The sequence below is a fragment of the Equus asinus genome, chromosome X, assembly GCF_041296235.1.
Source record: "Equus asinus isolate D_3611 breed Donkey chromosome X, EquAss-T2T_v2, whole genome shotgun sequence".
NCBI lineage: Eukaryota > Metazoa > Chordata > Mammalia > Perissodactyla > Equidae > Equus > Equus asinus.
The window spans coordinates 125,098,418-125,121,629 of record NC_091820.1 but is presented as its reverse complement, the minus strand read 5'-3'; the positions used below and the strand labels follow the sequence as shown (position 1 = coordinate 125,121,629).

Here is a 23,212-nt window from a genome sequence, read left to right as displayed (position 1 = left end):
GTGGAGGACAATACTTCAAGCAAATAGCAAGGAAAAAAAGGCAGGTGTTGCAATTCTCATATCAGACCAAGTGGATTTCAAAATAAGACAGGTAAAGAGAGACACAGAGAGAGAATATATAATGATCAAAGGGACACTTCATCAAGAAGAAATAACGCTTATAAATATCTATGCACCCAACACAGGAGCACCAAGATTCATAAAGCAACTATTAACAGACCTAAAGGAAGATGTTAAAAACAACACAATAATAGTAGGGGACCCCAACACCCCACTCACATCAATGGAAAGATCATCCAGACAGAAAATCAACAAGGAAATAGTGGAGCTGAATGAAAAACTAAAACAATTGGACTTAACAGACATATATAGATCACTCCACCCTAAAAGAGCTGAATACACATTCTTCCAAAGAGCACATGGAACATTCTCTAGGATAGACCATATGTTGGGAAACAAGGCAAGCCTCTACAAATTTAAAAAAATTGAAATAATAACAAGCATCTTCTCCAATCATAGTGCTATAAGGCTAGAAATTAATTACAAGAAAAAAGCTGAGAAAGGCACAAAGATGTGGAGACTAAACAACACACTACTGAACAAGCAATGGATCACTGAAGAAATTAAAGAAGAAATAAAAAAATACCTGGAAACAAATGAAAATGACAGCATGCCATACCAACTCATATGGGATACAGCAAAAGCTGTATTAAGAGGAAAATTCATCGCAATACAGGCACATCTTAACAAACAAGAAAAATCCCAAATAAGCAACCTTAAAGCACACCTAACGGAACTAGAGAAAAAAGAACAAATGAAGCCCAAAGTCAGCAGAAGGAGAGAAATAATGAAAATCAGAGCAGAAATAAATACTATTGAAACGAAAAAGGCAGTAGAAAGGATCAATGAGACAAAGAGCTGGTTTTTGGAGAAGATAAATAAAATTGACAAACCACTAGCCAGACTTACAAAAAAAAAAAGAGAAAAAGCTCAAATAAACAAAATCAGAAATGAGCGAGGAGAAATAACAACAGACTCTGCAGAAATACAACAGATTATAAGAGAATACTACAAAAAACTATATTCCAACAGAATGGATAACCTAGAGGAAATGGATAAATTCCTGGACTCCTACAATCTCCCAAAGCTCACTCAAGAAGAGGCAGACAATTTGAACAGACCAATCACAAGGAAAGAGATTGAAACAGCAATCAAAAACATCCCAAAGAATAAAACCCCAGGACCAGATGGCTTTCCTGGGGAATTCTACCAAACTTTCAGAGAGGATTTAATACCTATCCTTTTCAAGCTATTCCAAAAAATTAGGGAAGATGGAACACTTCCTAACACATTCTATGAGGCCAACATCACGCTGATACCAACACCTGACAAGGATACCACGAAAAAAGAGATCTACAGGCCAATATTACTGATGAACATAGATGCAAAAATTCTAAACAAAATTTTGGCAACCAGAATTCAGCAATTCATCAAAAGAATCATAAATCATGATCAAGTGGGATTCATACCAGGGACACAGGGATGGTACAACATCCACAAATCAATCAACGTGATACACCACATCAACAAACTGAGGAATAAAAACCACATGATCATCTCAACAGATGCAGAGAAGGCATTTGACAAGATCCAACAGCCATTTATGATAAAAACTCTGAACAAAATGGGCATAGAAGGAAACTACCTCAACATAATAAAGGCCATATACGACAAACCCATACCCAACATCATACTCAATGGGCAAAAACTGAACCCCATCCCCCTGAAAACAGGAACGAGACAAGGATGCCCTCTATCACCACTCTTATTTAACATAGTACTGGAGGTCCTGGCCAGAGCAATCAGGCAAGAAAAAGGAATAAAAGGAATCCAAATAGGGAGGGAAGAAGTGAAACTCTCGCTGTTTGCAGACGACATGATCTTATATATAGAAAACCCCAAAGAATCCATTGGAAAACTGTCAGAAGTAAGCAACAACTACAGCAAAGTTGCAGGGTATAAAATCAATTTGCATAAATCAGTAGCATTTCTATACTCCAGTAATGAACCAACAGAAAAAGAACTCAAGAACACAATACCATTCACAATCGCAACAAAAAGAATAAAATACCTTGGGGTAAATTTAACTAAGGAAGTGAAGGACCTATATAATCAAAATTACAAGGCCTTTCTGAGAGAATTGGATGACAACATAAGGAGATGGAAAGACATTCCATGTACATGGATTGGAAGAATAAACATAGTTACAATGTCCGTTCTACCTAAAGCAATCTACAGATTCAACGCCATCCCAATCAGAATCCCAATGACATTCTTTACAGAATTAGAACAAAGAATCCTAAAATTCATACGAGGCAACAAAAGACCCCGAATTTCTAAAGCAATCCTGAGAAAAAAGAACAAAACGGGAGGCATCACAATCCCTGACTTCAAAACATACTACAAAGCTACAGTAATCAAAACAGCATGGTACTGGTACAAAAACAGGTGCACAGATCAATGGAACAGAATTGAAAGCCCAGAAATAAAACCACACATCTATGGACAGCTTATCTTTGACAAAAGAGCTGAGGGCATACAATGGAGAAAAGAAAGTCTTTTCAACAAATGGTGCTGGGAAAACTGGAAAGCCACATGTAAAAGAATGAAAATTGACCATTCTTTTTCACCATTCACCAAAATAAACTCAAAATGGATTAAAGACCTAAAGGTGAGACCTGAAACCATAAGGCTTCTGGAAGTAAACGTAGGCAGTACACTCTTGGACATCAGTATTAAAAGGATCTTTTTGGACACCATGCCTTCTCAGAGAAGGGAAACAATAGAAAGAATAAACAAATGGGACTTCATCAGATTAAAGAGCTTCTTCAAGGCAAATGAAAACAGGATTGAAACAAAAAAACAACCCACTAACTGGGAAAAAATATTTGCAAGTCATATATCTGACAAAGGCTTATATCCTTAATATATAAAGAACTCTCGCAACTCAAACACAAAACATCAAACAACCCAATCAAAAAATGGGCTGGAGACATGAACAGACATTTCTCCAAAGAAGATATACTGATGGCCAATAGGCACATGAAAAGATGCTCATCATTGCTGATCATCATGGAAATGCAAATCAAAACTACACTAAGATATCACCTTACACCCGTTAGAATGAAAAAAATATCTAAAACTAATAGCAACAAATGTTGGAGAGGTTGTGGAGAAAAAGGAACCCTCATACACTGCTGGTGGGAATCCAAACTAGTGCAGCCACTATGGAAAACAGTATGGAGATCCCTCAAAAAATTAAAAATAGAACTACCATATGATCCAGCCATCCCACTACTGGGTATTTATCCAAAGAGCTTGAAGTCAGCAATCCCAAAAGTCCTATGCACCCCAATGTTTATTGCAGCACTGTTTACAATAGCCAAGACGTGGAAGCAACCTAAGTGTCCAGCAACAGACGAATGGATAAAGAAGATGTGGTACATATATACAATGGAATACTACTCAGCTGCAAAACAGAACAAAATCATTCCATTTGCAATAACATGGATGGACCTTGAGAGAATTATGTTAAGTGAAATAAGCCAGCGAGAGAAGGATAATCTGTGTATGACTCCACTCATATGAGGAATTTAAAATTATGGACTAAGAACAGTTTAGTGGATACCAGGGGAAAGGTGGGGTGGGGCGTGGGCACAAAGGGTGAAGTGGTGCACCTACAACATGACTGACAAACATTAATGTACAACTGAAATTTCACAAGATTGTAACCTATCAATAACTCAATAAAAAAATCATTATTTTATGTGTGGCTAAGAAAAAACACTGCTAATTATACTTTGGCATGCCATCAACTGGGAGACGCATTCTGATTTAATAAATGTTAAAATATGGGAAAATATGAGTCTTAGTATTGATAAAATATGGAATATAAAAATAGTAAACAAAACAAAATAATAGAACTGAGAACAGATGTAATATCAATAAATGTAAATGGGCTTAACTCACCTATTAAGAGGAAAAGATTTTTTGTAAGATACCACAAAGTAAAACTCAACGATATGTTGTATACAAGAGACACACCTAAAACAAAGAGGTTCTTAAAAGTTAAAAATGAAAGGCTAGACAAAGTTATACCAAGTAAATGTATGCAAAAAGAAAGCAAGGGAGTTGGACTTCCTCCTCCAGGCATGATGGAATGAGACCGGATTTACCCTTTCACCTTAAACAACTAAAATAAATTGGTAAAATATATGAAAAAACAGTTTTCAGACATTGGACAACAAAGAATGTTAAAAGGGTGATCACCAGGAGAAGAACAAATAAGGTGAGCCCTTCTATTGCCTCAGGCTTCCTTCCCAGAGAGCATTTCCAGGCTGTAGTGCAGGGAAAAGGTACCCAAGCAGAGCCCTGCAGTTCCAGGAACTGAGAAGACAAAGTTCAAAGTCTAGAGAGGCCAAAGGGGCTAGATTTTGTGGGGAGAGCACCAGAGGGAAGAGAGCTGCACAGAGATTTCTGGAGATCCACAGAGGGCTCTCTCTCATCAGAGTAGTGATCGTACATGCGCGTAAGGTGTGCCAGTCACTGACTTATTGTCTCTCATCTCCAAATTCATGCTTTTTGACGTCTCTGAAAATTATGTGGCCCTTCAAATATTTTAAACACTTTTCCTTTGCAAGCTAACACTGAATGAGGCTTTGTCAGTAGAGGGCGCTGGACAGACATTGCAAGGGAAAAGGGTTTCGTTTCCTGGTTGACGGGAGCTCACTCCACAGCTCGTTTCTCCAGTGTGTATGACCTCTAGTGAATTAATAGATCCACGCATCACAACAAAAAGAGACAAAAAGACATTAGGTTGAGGGGAGCGAGGGATGAACAGGTGGAGCCCAGATTTTTAGGGCACTGAAACTACTCTGTATGAGACTGTTACAATGGACACATGTCATTATACATTTGTCCAAACCCATAAAATGTACAACATCAAGAGTAAACCCTAATGTCAACTATCGTCTTTGGGTGATAATGGTGTATCAATAAAGGTTCACCAATTATAACTAATGTACCACACTCTGGGGAGTGAAATTGATAGGGGAGGCAATGCATGTGTAAGGGCAGGGTGGACATGGAAATCTCTGTATTTGCTGCTCAATTTTTCTTTGAACCTAAAACCACTCTAAATAATAAATCTACTTTTAAAAAAGAGACACATCATGTGCCTCCTGATGAAAGAATACATCGCTACCTTATCTCACCAAAGAGAGCAAACCTGACTCTGATCAAGCTGCTGCATCCATCTGCCAATTTGCAGGATATAAAGGACAGAGGAACATACACCATTGTTTGGATAAATAATACAGGGAGGTCAAATGGACAGATATGTGAAAACTCTAACATAGAAAAATGCTAATTGTAGAACGTAGGTGCTGGGTATATGATACATTCAACTTTTCTGTGTGTTTGAAAATGCTCATAATAAAATATTGAAAAAAGATATCGAAAATGGCGAAGTCTAAACTACAGTGTCTAGGAATGTGGACTCGGGTGATAAAACTATAAAAGAAACTCAAGGAAGTGATTAGGATAAAAGTTAGGATAGGGGTTACTTCAGGGGAAGGGTGGTGTAACGGGTAGGAATACATGGATACCTTCTGGGGTGGCTGGCCAAATTCTATTTCTTCACCTGGCTGGGGTTTACAAAGGTGTTTCCCTTATAATAATTCATTAAACTTTATATCTGTTCTGTGTGGATTTCTGTATCTGTATTTTACAACAAAAAGGGGTTTTCTTAAAGTCCATATCCTTTGACCCAGCAATTACACTAATATGAATTTATCTTAAGGTAATAATTAGACAAGAGTACACAGATGTTTGTACAATAACTATCATTTATTGAGTGCCTACTACGTATTCGACACCACTCCAAGCACTTTACAAGTATCCTATTTATGCTCACAATAACCCTATGGGCTATATACTATTCTTATTCCCATTTTATAGATGAAACTCAAAGAGGTAAAAGAATATTCACTGCAGCATTATTAACAAAAACTGAAAACACTAAATCATGATGGAATAAATGAAAAATTATAATCCATCCATACAATGGAATACTATGAAACTATTTAAAATTGTAAACACTTTCTCACTCCTGTATTCTCTCTCTCTCTGTATATATAATATGCATATTGAACATGGAAAGAAGTCCTTTATAAATTTCTAAGTAAAGACAAAGAAGCAGAATACAGAAATATATATATTATAATCTCACTTCAATTAAAAAATTATATACACATAAAAAGAATCTATTAAAATTGAGGATTATGGGGAGACTCTCACTTCATACTCTTTTTTTTTTAATTTAAAGATTTTATTTTTTCCCTTTTTCTCCCCAAAGCCCCCCGGTACACAGTTGTATATTCTTAGTTGTGGGTCCTTCTAGTTGTGGCATATGGGACGCTGCCTCAGCGTGGTCTGATGAGCAGTGCCATGTCCGCGCCCAGGATTCGAACTGACGAAACACTGGGTCACCTGCAGCGGAGCGCGAGAACTTAACCACTCGGCCACGGGGCCAACCCCTCTCACTTCATACTCTTTATCCCTCTGTGTTGTATGAGGTTTTTACAAACGCGTTACTTTTGTAATCATGGTGGTGGTGGTGTCACAATGTGAATGTACTTAATGAATCTTAAAACAAAAACACACCTGCCTATTGATCAGACAACCATATTTGCCACTTTGATTCTAAACATCTAATTCAGCAGTTCTCAAACTTTTTAGTCTCAGGACTCCCACTCATAAAAATTATTAAGGACCCTAAAGAGTTTTTGTTTCTGTGAGTTATATCTATCCACATTGACCACATTCGAACTTAAAATGAGAAAATTTTAAAACACAAGAATACAGAAGCACACACTCCATTGGCCTTCAGAGTGATGACATCATCACACTTCATATAGCCTCTGGAAAATTCCACCGTACACTCACAAAAGAATGAGACTAAAGAAGGCAAATAACATCTTAATATTATTATGAAAATAGCTTTGACCTTGCAGACTCCCTGAAAAGTTCTCAGAGAGCCCAAGACCTCACTTTGAGAATGGCTGATACAATTATTTATGCAAAAAAGATCAATTACACTATAAACACGTTTTTCGAAACTTGCCTATAGCTTTAATTTTGCAATGAAAGACAGCCTATGTGCAAAAGGGGGAAGGAGGAGGACATCAACATCCATCCAAAATAAATATCCTTAAAATAAAAATATACAAGAAAATTTACAAGTAAGGGTCCTTCTATATATAAAAAGGGTAACAAAAGGCAACTGCTGGTTTTACCTAACCTTGGTAATTTTAGGGTGGCACCCCACAAATGTTAATAAAAATTAGTGCTACTCTGGCCAACTGGGGCTCTTACATACTATTGGTCTAGTTATTCTCCCCAGACTTTATCTTCAAAGACGTGGTCTTTAAATGGTCCCAAAGAACCCACTTTCATATATAGTATCAAATACAGGCTATATTAATCAAATTCCTCCTGTTGATTAACTCCTCTCTTCTGCCACTCTCCCCTTACTTTAAAAGAATTCTCAATTAAGCAGCTGTTCGCACTTCTCCTCCCATATTCCCTATCTCAATGTTTCCCATTGTGAAGAACACATATCCCTGAGGATATACGATATAATTTTAGGTAGTAGACGAAAAAACAATTTGTACTCTACTTCTTTATCTGTTTACTTGAAATTAGGTGAATAAAAAATATAAGTAGTACACAAAACCTGTAATTTCTGGGATATTATAGTTTCCTTTATAAATTAAGTTGAATTATGGATTTTTAAAAATATATAAATAATAATATGGGTGCCGCAGATAAGGCAGAAATCACCAAGGTGGTGCATGACCGACTGAAATTTAAGAAATACTACCTTTTCTCCGCAAAGAAACAGTTCAGAGTACCATGAGTTAGACAACCAAGCCAGAAACCCAGCAGTCATCCTGTGTTCCTCCCTCTCCCTGCCCCTTTGTCCCCATCATTGATCCACATCAAGTGTCCACGTTTAACATAGATTAAAAGCAGAGCTGCCCTGGTTGAGCTCTTCCATGCCCATTTGGCCACTTGGTTAGCCTCCACGGCAGCCCCGGAACACTTGTTACCCTAGGGCCCAGCAGAAGATAGTGTGAGAACCACAAGACAGATTTCAAACACAGTGTGACTGGGACTCCCAAGCTAAAAAGATCTGAGTTGGAGTCTTACCTCTGCCACTTACTAGTTGTACGCCCCTAGTCAAGTCACTTACCCTCTCTGAGATTTCGTTCATCTGTAAAATGGCAGTAGTAGATTCTAGCAACAGGGCTGTTCTGAGCATTAAATTAGTCACCGCATATAGAGTACTATAACATTGCTCCTGGCACATAACAGGTATTCAATGCTACTTTCCTTACCATAGCATACAGGACCTCCCTCCACCATCTAGCTTCTGCCTACCCCCTTTATGGCTTCATCTCTAGCTGTACCCCCCAAATCCCAAAACTTATGCCACAGACATGCTTGACTACTCATAGTCCCCTAATCACAGCATGCTGTTTCAGACTTCCAAGCTCTTGACCACACTGATTTCCCTACTAGAAATGCTCACGCACCCATTTATCTGACAAATACTTTTTCATTCCCTCCATTATATCCTCCTTGCCCCTTAGTCTCCTATTACATACATTTTATTGCATTGATTTGTTTACATGTCTATCTCCCTACTGTGAACTTCTAGAGGACAGGGACCACGTCTACTTCTCTTTGTATCTCCAACACCTGGCACAAAACCTAGAAGATGGTAGCTGTCTCATTAATTTTCGCTAAGTGACTCTAACAGAAAGCAAACTGTAAGTGAAGCAACATTCTAATATTTCTATGGTAAGCTCTCAACACTTACATTGATAACGCAAGCATCTTTCGATAGGCCACCTTCAGTAATAAAACATCCTATTGGAAATCCTGGTGTGCAGTACTTTTGCCCATCTTCCATATCACGACACCATATTACTGGCATATTATCAATAATCCTATATATAAACATTTTTCAAATAAAAGATTTAATGAGTATTTCACATCAAGCAATACTAAAATCATCTTAAATATATTTAAGTTCAAATTTTTAATCAAAGTTAAGTCACAAAAAATAGTATACAATTCCAAGTATCTATTAAAACTACTTCTGAAAAGAATTGAAAGATTAAGTCACGTTATTTCAGACGCCAAACCTACCAGTGATGTTGATAACTCAGTTCTATTCCTTTCTTCAAAAAAGCTAGCTTTTTCATTTGGTCTTCATTTGCTATATCATAAGATTTTACACAAACTTTTACACATGTTTCTGTCTTGTTAAAAGAAAACTGTTAAGAAAGAATTAAAAATATTAAGAGATTTGACTCGATTTTATAAATCAAATGTCACAAAATAAGCACTTTACCTTACAGATAAAACTTTTCTTCAGAGACTTCAGTATGCTATCATCCTCAACACTACCTCCTCTAAGTTTCAATTCATACCTGAAATGATTACACTAGACACAGACACACACACACACAATGCTTTCACCACTGAACAGAATTTGCCTTCTTCAATAATACATAAGGTGGGATGGAAAATCCACTCTGTAGCTTCCTAAAGACTACCCTGATATAGAATCCTTCATTTAAATGTGATAATAAAATTGATTGCAGTGATGGTTACACAACTCTGTGAATATACTACAAATAATTGAATTGGACACTTTAAGTGGGTCAATTATTTGGTATGTGAATTATCTCTCAATAAAGCCATTACCAAAAAGTGGTAATAAAATATTTGATACTTTTAATATGAAAGCTTTTCTTTATAAGGTCCAGCTATCGGGGATTATCAAGGTAAAGTGCCAGTGTTATTACTCTGGAAATAATGAGCAAGAATAAACTATGAAAAAAGAGTTATCAACTCATATGCTAAAATCATACAAATATTAACAAAAAACTCCCTATCAGCAACTGAGTTAACATGGCTGAAACAACACTGTCATGTTTCTTCAGTCCAAGGGACAGCATTTCTTGATAAGGCACACTTTCCTGTTAGGACAATGGTACTCCACAGGGGTACTGTGTGCAACGTTAATCATTGAAAAGCTAATGCCCAACACACAAACCAATGGAAGAGATCAATAAAGAAGCCAGAACTAGACCTCCACAGCTACGCTCACATGATTGGCTTACAAAGGGGCACGAGCAATTCAACGGAGGAGGGATGGTCCTTCCAACAAACAGTGCTGAAGCAACTGGGCATCTACAGGCAAAACTAAATAAAATTCAATCCAAACACCGCACTATATACAAAAAAATAACTCAAAATGGATCACAGGTGTAAATGTAAAGTAAAATAATAAAACTTTGAGAATAAAGCATAGAAGAAAATCTTCAACACCTAAGGCTGTGCAAAGTCTTCTTAGACTTAACACCAAAAGCCTAATCCATAAAAGGAAAACTTGATAATTGGACCACATAAAAATTAAAAACTTTTGCTTTGTGAAAGACCGTTAAGAGGATGAAAATGCAAGCTACAGACTGGGAGAAACCGTTGGCAAACTACTGTTGCAACAAAGGAATCTTGTCTAGAATATATAAAGAACTCTGAAAATTCAACAGTAAAAGAACAAAACAATCCAAACAGAAAATGGGCAAAAGGGGAGACATTTCACTCAAGAGAGTATATGGATGGCAAATAAGCACAGGAAAAGATGTTCAACATCATTAGCCATTAGGAAAATGCAAATTAAATCAATGAGACGCACCTATCAGAGTGACTCAAATAAAAATCACCACCACCAAGCGCTGACAAGGATGCAGAGAACCTGGATCACTCATACTTTGCTGCTGGGAAGGTAAAACAGTATAGCCACTCTGAAAAACAGGCAGTTTGTTACAACACTAAATGTGCAATTATCATTTCATTCAGTGATTACACTCTTGGGTGGTTATCTCAGAAAAATGAAAAGCTATCTGCACAAAAAACCTACACATAAACGTTCATAGCAGTTTTATTCATAACAGTCAAAAGCTAGAAGCAATCCAAATGTCCTTCAGTGAGGTGAATAGTTAAACTGGCACATCCATACCATGGAATACTACTCAGCAACAAAAAAGCATGAACTCCAGATACACACAACAACCTGGATGGATCTCAAGGGAATGTGCTGAGTGAAAAAAGCTAGGCCCAGAAAGGTTACATACTGTGTGATTCCATTCGTATAACATTATTGAAGTAACACTATAGAAATAGAGAAAAGATTAGGGTTTGTCAGGGCTAAGGAATGTGGAGGAGGGGTTGGGGGTGGCTATAAATGGGCAGCATGAGGGAGCCTTGTGGTCATGGAACTATGCTGTGTATTGATTGTGGTGCTGGGTACACGAATGTGCACAGGTGAAAAAACTGTAAAGAATCTCTTCCTCACACACACACACACATACATACAAATGAGTGCATGTAAAACTAGTGAAATCTGAATAAACTCTATGCATTGTACCAATGTCAATTCCCTGGTTTTGATATTGTACTACAGTCATGCAAGATGTTCCCATTGGGCAAACATAGGTAAAGGGTCCACGAGACCTCACTGTTTATTCTTTTTGTAGCTTTCTGTAAATCTATAATTATTTCCAAAAAAAAGTTTTAAAAGAAGCTAATGCCTGGTGATTTCACGAGTGTATATATATATATTAAAATTGACCAAATTATACACTTTCAATATGTGCAGTTTATTGTGCTTCAATTATACTTCAATGAAGCTGGAAAAAAAAGAAGAAGAAAGTTAATGCCTTCATAATCATAACTGCTTATGAAAACATCCTTACTCTATCCCCATATCTATTATGATATTGAATGCAATATCAATAGATACTGAGAGTCCAATTATATCTGCTTATATTACCCTACCCAAAATATGCAAGAACAATAAATTAAACTTTTTTCTTTCAAAAGCAAAAATAAAACTTGAAAGGTAAAACCTTGATGTGGAACCACAAACTAACGCAAATGGCTTAAAGAGCATATAGCAATGCATTCTCCTGGCAACACTACATTCTACTTCCTTTTCTTTCTCTCCACCTCCTTTTAAAACAAAGACTCTTTGCCACCATTATGGGTAGTCAGTTTTGAGAAGATTCATGTTAAAATAAGATTTAATAACAAGGTCGGCTGAATAACCTGATAAGGAGAGGATGTTATTTGTTCTCCAAATAGCACTTGTCCAAGGTTTTCAGAAGGACTTTTCTTTTCAGAGTCTTGACAGAAGTCAAAGCTAAAAGAGGAGAGGTTTAAGTAAGATAAAAACATCAGCAAAAAAATTAGTCTTTGTCATCTATCTAGCCTCTCCACTGTTAATGATAGATGCTTCTAAAAATATGACCCAGAATGTGTCTAATTATGATTTATAGACCTCATTAAATATTTCTCTTTAGATTGTTTAACCTCTGATAATTATGAATTAATTATTTAAAATGCTTATGGTACTGCTCTTGACTTTTGTCATGTAGGTAATCACAATCTTTTTTTTTTTTTTTTCTAAGAAAGTTTTTTTTTTAAGATTTTATTTTTTTCCTTTTTCTCCCCAAAGCCCCCCAGTACATAGTTGGATATTCTTCGTTGTGGGACCTTCTAGTTGTGGCATGTGGGACGCTGTCTCAGCGTGGTTTGATGAGGAGGGCCATGTCCGTGCCCAGAATTCGAACCAACGAAACACTGGGCCGCCTGCAGCGGAGAGCGCGAACTTAACCACTCGGCCACAGGGCCAGCCCCGGTAATCACAATCTTAAAAAAAAACTAATGGGGGCCGGCCTGGTGGTGCAGTCGTTAAGTTCACACGTTCCAATTCGGTGGCCTAGGGTTTGCTGGTTCAGATCCTGGGCATGGACCTATGCACTGCTTGTCAAGCCATGCTGTGGCAGGCATCCCACATATAAAGTAGAGGAAGATGGGCATAGATGTTAGCTCAGGGCCAGTTTTCTTCAAAAAAAAAAAAACTACAGGGTCAAACTTCAAATTATGTAAAAATTAGCAAACAATAGTTTAAAGCCTGTACTAATTCTAACCTGAGACATTTAGAAACTGTAATTATCAGTTCTGATCAAAGGAAAACTTAAAAAAATAAGATCCCCCCCAAACACATTCCCACACACTCACAAATCAAACGGTTACTGGGTGAAAAGAATCACAACTACTTTTAAGTAAATTTGAATATAAAATGGCTTAATTAGAAGACAAAATAAATGGTAGGCCTGTGAAATATTTTAAATATGCATACTAACACCCTACATTTACACCTGGTATCTTAATGAAAATTAGACCTGATTTTATTTCTGCTTTATTAGTGTAAATAAGTTAATACCAACGGGAACTACAATCATTTTTTCTAAAAAGTACATCATTTGTTGTTATTCTCAAATGATTGATTATACTTAATCGTGATTATATAATAACTGCTCACTACTAAACTAAACACCTTCATCCATTAAAAATCTTACTATAAAACCGATTCCATGTTTTGGAAATAAGCTAAAACTCCGCAAAGATATTTTCTTAAAAGTTCAAAGTGTAGTAAATTTATAATTTGCCTTTCTTAGAAAGAAAAATCAAGTATGGCAACTTCCTAATATTTTAAGCACTTGTCTCCCATCGAAAGCTCTCTCTTCTAATCTTTTTTTTCATGTTATCTTTATTACAATATTACCACCACATTTCTTAATACATCCGGGGCTTTCATTCACTATCTTTAACAACTTAAGGCACATTTTAACACAATTATATCAATTATATCAGGTATAATTATAATACTTATAACTTACGTATTATATTCATACGGTAGGACAGATTCCACTGAGTCCAGTCTGTTTACAAACAGTGCTATTGATGACTATAAGAAGGAAAAAAAATCCATTAATAATACAAAGCAAAACAAGGGAGCGCTTGCAAAATACATAATGAAGTAATTGAAAGGTAATTGGGTCTATTGTTCCCATCAATTTATAACTGTATAGTTACAAATTTATAACTTAGTTCAGTGCTATAAATTTATAACACAGTATAGCTATAAGTTCATAACATTTCATTTATCTGGCATCACTGGGTTCTCTGAACACATAAATTTTTCAGATATCTCAGTTGTTCGTAAGCTTTTTTAATTATAGAACCTTTTGAGAATATGATGAAAGCTATGGCCCCTCTCCCCAGAAAAGCACACACAGTCACCAAATTCTCTGTTCAGTTTTAAGAGGCTTCCTAGTTCCTGGAATCCATTGAACTCAGGTTAAGAACTTGAGATAATTAAAGTTATTGCGTTGGGGCCGGCCGGTGGTGCAGCGGCTAAGTTCACATGTTCCGCTTCTCAGCGGCCCGGGGTTCACCGGCTTGGATCCCGGGTCCAGACACGGCACCGCTTGGCAAAAGCCATGCTGTGGTAGGCATCCCACATAAAAAAAGGAAAAGTAGAGGAAGATGGGCACGGATGTTAGCTCAGGTCCAGTCTTCCTCAGCAAAAAGAGGAGGATTGGCAGCAGTTAGCTCAGGGCTAATCTTCCTCAAAAAAAAAATAAATAAATAAAAAATATAAATAAAAAAATTAAGTTATTGCGTAAGTGCTTTCTGTCTTATTTTAGCCAATTTTATAAGAAACATGCTAAAATTCCTTTCACTCTTTCCTATCTTAAACAGAAAATGATAATCACCATTTAACCTTGCTTGATGACTCAGGGTCATTTTGAACATCAATCATTGCACTTGCTTTGAGTCTGTGACAGCTTCAGTATCAAATGAGGTAAGACGAGCTATTTGCCCCAAAACTAAATGGCAATAGATGACTACCCACACCCCTGCCACCCGCACCCCCTCACCCCTACCAAAGAACTTAAAACTTGTTTGTAAAGACTTTACGTCTCTTTCTTTTTGGCTGTCAGTTGTGAGTATGCCTCCTCTCCCTTCTATTTTCCCCCCTAATCTGCTAGAGAGCAAGCCCTCAATATGTGGAATAAGTAACCAGATTTGTTAAAACTATATTGCAAAGACTGTCTGAGAGCATGAGAGTGAGCATAGGAAAATTATCACGTCCATCCTGACTCTTCATGGGACATTTTTGCTTACTTTCCTGGGTCTCAGCTGTGTTCTTGAGAATTTACCAGATAGGATTTTTCAAATCACTAAAACAGCAGATCTTGGGTAATCACTTTATCCTTTTCAAAATTCCATACACTGTTTTTTAAAAAAACTGAACATCTAATATAAATATGGCCAATAGACACATGAAAAGATGTTCATCATCGCTAATCATCAGGGAAATGCAAATCAAAACTACACTAAGATATCACCTTACACCCATTAGATTGGCAAAAACATTCAAAACCAAGAGCGACAAATGTTGGAGAGGATGTGGAGAAAAAGGAACCCTCATACACTGTTGGTGGGAATGCAAACTAGTACAGCCACTATGGAAAACAGTATGGAGATTTCTCAAAAAGTTACAAATAGAAATACCCTATGACCCAGCCATCCCATTACTGGGTATCTATCCTAAGAACCTGAGATCAGAAATCCCAAGAGTCCCTTGCACCCCTATGTTCATCGCAGCATTATTTACAATAGCCAAGACGTGGAACCAACCTACATGCCCAGAAACTGATGATTGGATAAAGAAGATATGGTATATATACACAATGGAATACTACTCAGCCATAAAAAAAGACAAAATTGGCCCATTCGCAGCAACGTGGATGGACCTCGAGGGTATTATGTTAAGCAAAATAAGCCAGTCAGAGAAAGACAAACTCTATATGACTCCACTCATAGGTGGAAGTTAACATATTGACAAGGAGATCTGATCGGTGGTTACCAGGGAAAAGGGGGGGTGGGGGGAGGGCGCAAAGGGGGAAGAGGTGTACCCACAACATGACTAACAATAATGTACAACTGAAATCTCAGAAGGTTGTAATCTATCATAACATTAATAAAAAAAAAACTGAACATCTACTATCATCTTTACTCTATGGTTAGATTTTTTTAAAAAGAGGATGTAGAAAATTACCAAGTTTGGGAACAAATATAAATAGCCTTACTATAACTCTGTGAAACCAGAGAATTGTGTCTGCACTCAGTGAAATCTAATCAGAAATTGAGCACTAGCAACATATATCAGTTATAGTTTTATAAAGGTGAATAGGCAAAAGTTTCTAAGAAGATAGAAGATAATTAAGGATAATAGTTCTCATCTAAAGTCCCAAAATTGACAAAGTATATAAGATTTGAACTATATTTTAAAATGCATATTTGGAGCTTACTATATTTAAAGGAACTTGATGGTTTCTCAAATCAAGTGGAGAAAAGATAGATTATTCAATAAACGGTGTTAAGACAACTGGTCAGTGATCTGGGAAAAAAAAGTTAAGTTGGATCCCTATCTCATATATTAAACCAGGAAATCTTATTTACATGTTAAAATTTAAACCATAAAAGCAACAGAAGAAACCATGGGAGAATTATTTTATAGTCTTACTGACATGGGAAAGACCTTCCAAAACAGGGCACAAAACTCAGAAGCCATAAAAAAAATTGATACATTAGAATAAAAGCCAATTTTTCTAAATGGCAAAAAAAAAAAAACCCACAATAAGCAAAACCAAAAGACAACTGACAAACTTGGAAAAAGGATGTCACAGGCAAGGGACTAGTTTCCTGATTTAAGAGTTCCCACAAATCAATTTTTAAAATGTTTAACCTAATAGAAAAATGAGTGAAGGACATACAGAAAGTTCACAGAAAAGAAAGTACAAATGGCTTTTAATTACACGAAAAAATTATCAATAAAAAAGATTCCTAATAAAAGCAATGCAAATTAAAATCACAACACACAATTTTTCAATGATCAGATTGTCAAAGATCTAAAAGGTTGATAACACGTTGTCAAGGTGTGGAGAAACAGGCACTCTCCCCTACTGTTGGCAGGAGTGTAAAGTAATACAACCTCTATGGAGGGCACTTTGGCAATATCAAAATTGTTAAGTTCATATATTCTTTGACCCAGCAATTCCATTCCTAGAAATTTATTCTACAGATATATTCCCACAGTCAGCAATGTTTGGTAAGATCAAGAGAATGGAAACAAGCTAAATACATAAATAAGGGACTATGTAAATCAATTACAGCACATCCTTATAACAGAATGCTATGCAACCATTATAAAAGAATGAGGATGTTCTTTGTGCAATGATATAAAACAATCTCCAGGCTATATTGTTAAATGAATAAAGGTACACGAAGATAAGAACAGTATGCTACCATCCATGTAAAAAAAAAGGAAGAAAAAAGAATATAAATACATATTTGTTTGTATATTCATAAAATCCCTAGAAGGATACACAAGAAACTGATAATACTGGCGTCCCCCATGGAGGGGCACTATGTGACGCAAGGACCCACAGAGCTAGACATTCACAGAGAAAACTTCTCATCTGCCTGTGTCCTTGCATATTATTCTAAGAGGGATCATTACAATCAAGGGGGATGAACATTTTTGTAGACTCTGATACATATTTCAAATTACTTTCCAAAGGGTTCAAGTTTAACCATTAAACCAAGCTAAATGTCATCACAAGGCAGCAAACACAAATCCTGGAGGAGGCACAGTCCACCGGAAAAACAGACTGGTCTCTTTTTTTTTTCTAAAGTCATCTTATTTTATTTTTGAGGAATATTAGCTCTGAGCTAATATCTGCCACCAATCCTCCTCTCTTTTTGCTGAGGAAGACTGGCCCTGAGCTAACATCTGTGCCCATCGTCCTCCACTTTATATGTGGGACACCTGCCACAGCATGACCTGACAAGCAGTGTGTAGGTCCACACCCGGGATCCAAACTGGCAAACCCCGTGGCCACCAAAGTGGAACATGCAAACTTAACTGCTGCACCACTAGGCTGGCCCCCAGACTGGTCTCTTTTATAAGTCAGTGTTATGAAAAGAACAAGGGGGAACTGTGCTTGATTAAAAGAGCTATAAGAGGGGCCAGCCCCGTGGCCGAGTGGTTAAGTTCGTGCGCTCCACTGTGGCGGCCCAGGATTTTGCTGGTTCAGATCCTGGGTGCGGACATGGCACCGCTCATTGGGCCAAACTGAGGCGGCATCCCACATGCCACAACTAGAAGGACCCACAACTAAAAGTACACAACTATGTACCAGGGGGCTTTGGGAGAAAAAGGAAAAATAAAATCTTTAGAAAAAAATAAATAAAAATAAAAGAGCTATAAGAATATAACAAACAGATGCAATTTGTGGTCCTAGATTGGATTGTGGTTTGGCTATTTTGGCAATAGCTGGGGAACGCTGACTATGAACTAGGTAATAGATGAGATAAAAATGTATTGATGTGGAAAGATGGAGTTGTTAACAGAAAAGTGAAAGTTACAAAATAACGTGCACGCTATGATTTTATTTGGATTAAAAATGCATGTGGGCAACAGCAGTAAACAAACACATAGATACAGAGAACAGATTGGTGGTTGCCAAAGAGGAAGGGGGGTGGCGGGAGGGTGAAAGGGGTAAAGGGGGACATTTATATGGTGATGAATGGAAACTAGACTTTTGGAGGTGAACGTGATGTAGTCTATACAGAAGTCGAAATATAATGATGTACACCTGAAATTTACATAATGTTATAGACCAATGTCACCTCAATAAAAAAATGTATGTGGACTCTTCTTCATTGCTGGTGGGAATGTAAAATGGTACAGTCACTTTGGAAGACAGTTCAGTGATTTCTTGCAAAACTAAACATATTCGTACCATATCAACCAGGAATCACGCTCCTTGGTATTTACCCAAAGGAGTTGAAAACTTATGTCCACACAAAAACCTGCACACAATGTTTATAGTAGCTTTATTCATAATTGCCAAAAGTTGGAAGCAACCAAGATGTACTTCAGAGTAGGTGAATAGATAGTGAACTGTGATATATCCAGACAATGGAATATTATTGAGCACTAGAGAGAAGGGAGCAATCAAGCCATGAAAAGACATAGAGGAGCCTTCAATGCATATTACTAAGTGAAAGAAGCCAATCTGAAAAGGCTGCATACTGTGTGATTCCAACTATATGACACTCTGGAAAAGGCAAAACTATGGAGACAGTAAATAGATCAGTGGTTGTCAAGGCTTAAAGGGAGGGAAGGATGAAGAGGCAGAGAGCATAGAGGACTTTTAGGGCAGTGAAGTTATTCTGTAAGTTGTTATAACGATGGATACATGTCATTATACATTTTCCCAAACTCATAGGATGCAAAATACCAAGAGTGAACAGTAATGTAAACCATGGACTTTGGGTGATGATGATGTGTCAATGTAGGTTCATCAACTGGGAGGTGTTGATAATGGGGGAAGCTATGCAAGTGTGGGGGCAGGGGTACATAGGAACTTTATACTTTCTGCTCAATTTTACTAAGTTGAACCTAAAACTAAATTGAACCTAAAGTGAACCTAAAACTGCTCTTTAAAAAAGTCTATTAAAAATATACGTGGGTATGAACATGCATAGAAAAAAATTTAGAATACCAGCTAAGGTATCAACAGTGGAATTCTCTAGTTGTTAGAAATGTTTTTCTTTTCTTATTTTTGCCTATATGCATTTTCTAACCACCTACCATGCATGCTACTGCTTTTTTTTTTTCCTCCCCAAAGCCCCAGTGCATGGCTGTATATCCTCGTTGTACGTCCTTCTAGTTCTATGTGAGCCCCCACTGCAGCATGGCAACTGACAGAGGGGTGGTGTGGTTCTGCAGCCCAAAACGAACCCAGCTCCCCGAAGCAGCGAGTGCCGAACGTTAACCACTAGGCCATCAGGGTTGGCTGTTACTGCTTTTGTAATTGTAAAAATTTAAAAACTAAAAAAAATCAAGGAGCTGGACACTACCAAATTAGGGAAGTTTGGAGTGTTAAGCATAAAAAGGAGAGACTCACCAAAAGAGAGAAGGTGCAATCTCAGAACAAAAAGCAGACTGCATCTAGGGATGTGAGGAGCAGCCTAAAAAGAAAAGAGCTTACAGAAAAGAAATTCCACACACTTGTTATGGTTAAAGATCATGTCTCTTGTGAGGACGCCTGCTGAAATAAAGAATAAAGAGCCAGGACCAGGTATCGCCAGTCAGGGAAAAGGCAGATATATTTTTAAGTGCCATTTCTTATATTACATGTGTTTGGCAAGATGTTGGTTCAAAACATTGCTATCAGTACTTCTCACAGGAAAAGGCAAGCTCCAGGTTTTTTAAGAGCAAACTTGCTGCACCTAGAACTGGCCTTTAAAAACCCCTGGAACTTTCCAGGTGGCGAAGGCTATAGTCACAGCACACCCAGCACTGTTCTCAACTTTGTAGTGCCTTTGCGGGGCCTTCTACCAGAACACTCCCCCCTATACCAGATGAGGCAACTAGGGGTCAGAAAATGTCTCATGCCTTATGACCTTTTGAATCGATTACTTGCAAAAACAAATTGTTTTGAGTCAGCTTACAGTTACAAAAACAAGGCTGCCAAAGAAGGAAGTCAAGAAATTACCGGAGATTGGGGGACACGCGGAAAAGGAATTGGGCCAGATATCTCTGGCTAAAGAAAATCACCAGTGATAACAGTTACCACTTATTGAAAGCTTACTGTGTGCCAAGTGCTGTCGTCAGTGCTTTTCATACGTTGTCTCATTTTATTCTCACAAGTCTGAGAGGTAAATAATATTATCTTGGTGTTTGCGGAGAAAGAGCCCAGGGGAAACCAAAGCGAATTAAGAAGAATTAAGGAGGTAAAAGTGTGAGGCCACAGGAGTGAGGGGTGACAGAAACATGGCGGGGACGTATCCAACAAAGCCCACAGTAGGTGAATCTTGAAAGGGAGTCTGATTGTATAACGGGGACAATAGGGAGGGGAAGAAGGGAGGAGGAGAGAGAGGACGCTGAGAGGGAGAGGAACGAACCCAAGAGGAGGGGGAAGTGGGGGGAGGACTGTGATAGAGGAGGAGGAGCAGCCAAGAAGAGAGGGGGATGGGGAGGAACCAAAAGAGAGGAGAAGCTGAGAGGGAGTTGGCCGAAAGGGGAGGAGGAGGAGAGACAGGAAGCAAGATAGGGGAGAGGGCGGGCTGAGAGGGGGGCGGAGCCAAAAGGGAAGAGTGTAAGGGAGGGGGCGGAGCCAAGAGGGAGGGGAAGAGAAGCAGCCTAGACCGAGGGAAAGGGGCCGAGAGAAAAAGAGGAAAAGGAGGAGCTGTGAGGGAGGAGGAGGAGGAGCCGAGGAGGCAGGGGGAGGAGCCGAGAGGGAGGGGAAAAGCATCAGGGAGATCCGGATCCACCCAAGCGCGAGGCACAGAGGCTGAGACCCTGAAACACATCCCCAGAGAGGGCTTAAGCATCCCCGGTGTGCCCTATGCCCCTACCCGAAGCCTTCCCCTCATAGCTCACTCCCTCTGTGGTCCTCACCTTGCAGGCTGCAGTCTCTCGGTCCGCCTCGCAGAAGTTGACCGGAGCCAACCCAGGAAGGTAGAAAGCAGCGCAGGGCGGGCCCTGGAGCCCCACGAGCAGCCCCAGCCCTAGCAGCAGCCTGGGGAGGGCAGACCGGAGGCGCCAGAGGTTGGTTCCCACGCGGAAACCACAAGTACTCATTTTAGGAGCTGGCTCAGCGCTCGGGGACACACACCATGGGTTAGATCGGAACTAGTGGAGGGAAGAAGCAAAAACAACAAGGAAGAACCGTGGACAGGGAAGAGCCGAGACCGGGTGGTGGGACTAGAACTCCCGGGAAGGCCACTTATTGAGCGAGACGCTGGCTTGGAACCCGGTTGCTACGGCGCCGGGCTGCATTTGTGAGCGCGCGCGGTACGCATGCGCGCGGGTCCCCACCACGCCTTCCACCCCGCCCTCCGCCCCTCCGCCCCACCCCAACCCCCACGTTGGGCAGCTCAGCGCTTTCCCGCGGTTCCGGCGATGCCTCGTGGAGCTGGGGGGGTGGGGAGAGCGGGGGAGGCTGCTTGGGAGCTCTCAACATCTCAACATCACAGGGTCTCCCATCCTCACGATTTTGCCTCTCTCAGCCCCAAAGTAGCAGTACTAACCGTCCCGCCATCTTCATTTCTCGCGGCCGAGGTTTCGGGGTAGGAAGGGGGAAGAGGGGGACTTCCAGGGCCTTGCTGCCCGCTATGGTGGGTATTAGTCGCTTGAAATGTATCTAGTCCGAAATTGATGTTCAGTAAATGTAAAATGCACACCGAGTTTCAAAGACTGCACGATAAAAAGAACACAAAACACTCCATTCTTATATTGATTACATGTTCAAATGATAGTATTTGCGATCTATTGAGTTCAATAAAACGTTATTAAAATTAATTTCACCTGTTTCTTTTTATTTTTAAAATGTGTCTCCTAGAACATTTAAAATTACATCTGTGGCTCGCCTTATATTTCTACTGGACAGTGCAGGTCTGGAGGAAGAAAGGGGGAAAGACTGAAGAAGAGGGGGGAGGAGAAAGCGGGGGTTGCTCTTAGATTTTGAAGGAAAGTTTTCTTTATCTTAGCGGCGGGGATCTTACTTTGCGACCTCCGTAAGAATCCTCGTCGCCCATAGCTCCTGCTCCTTGTGCCGTCCTATAATGAAAAGTGCTTGTGTTTGGACCTAGAGAGAATTGTAGGTATCATAGGACAAAGATAAGAGAAGAACTTCTTATTATTACTCCTTGTGTCTCCACAGCTTTGGAGAACAAGAGGTCATTTGTTTATGCTGAGACGTGTGCGCCTCGCCAAGTGCCTTTCTGTCCAAGTTCCCTGCTCCAAGAGGTCTGCGTCTTCTGCTGGTTGGCAGACCGCGATTCAAGACACAACGAAGGCAATGAGCTGGCCATTAGCAGAGGCATGGAGAAACTTAGCGAGTTAACTCTTGGACTAGAGAGGTAGGAAAAGTTGTAGGAGAAATGAAGGAGAAAATGTCAGAACTATCGGAATTAGGGGAGTTGTGAGTGTGAAAAGATTGAACTTGACCAAGAGAATCGGAGAGGGCCTGGCAAAGATTTGGAGGACAGGACAACTCCATCAGACGGGACACCACCTTTGAGAAGGGGAACAGGAAAAGGGAGCTAGGAAGCGTGAGAGTGGTCACGGCTGGAAGCAACCAGAGCT

At 39.1% G+C, this 23,212-nt stretch overlaps 1 protein-coding gene across 3 annotated transcripts in view; it reads right to left on the bottom strand.

Moving 5' to 3' along the window:
- The window catches only part of LOC106823987 (transmembrane 9 superfamily member 2-like), a 97,063-nt gene extending 75,132 nt beyond the window's left edge, over nucleotides 1-21,931 (bottom strand). The window contains exons 1-5 of one of the 3 annotated variants that reach the window (XM_070502481.1): nucleotides 21,524-21,931; nucleotides 13,881-13,948; nucleotides 12,244-12,337; nucleotides 9,277-9,404; nucleotides 8,945-9,074 (exon numbers count right to left, since the gene is read on the bottom strand). In XM_070502481.1, coding sequence (XP_070358582.1) covers nucleotides 8,945-9,074; nucleotides 9,277-9,404; nucleotides 12,244-12,337; nucleotides 13,881-13,948; nucleotides 21,524-21,706 — 603 coding nt within the window. In that variant the 5' untranslated portion in view covers nucleotides 21,707-21,931. The remainder of the gene's footprint in view (nucleotides 1-8,944; nucleotides 9,075-9,276; nucleotides 9,405-12,243; nucleotides 12,338-13,880; nucleotides 13,949-21,523) is intronic. The other 2 variants (XM_070502479.1, XM_070502480.1) reach the window with 2 other exon arrangements.
- Between the last annotated feature and the right edge of the window lie 1,281 nt (nucleotides 21,932-23,212).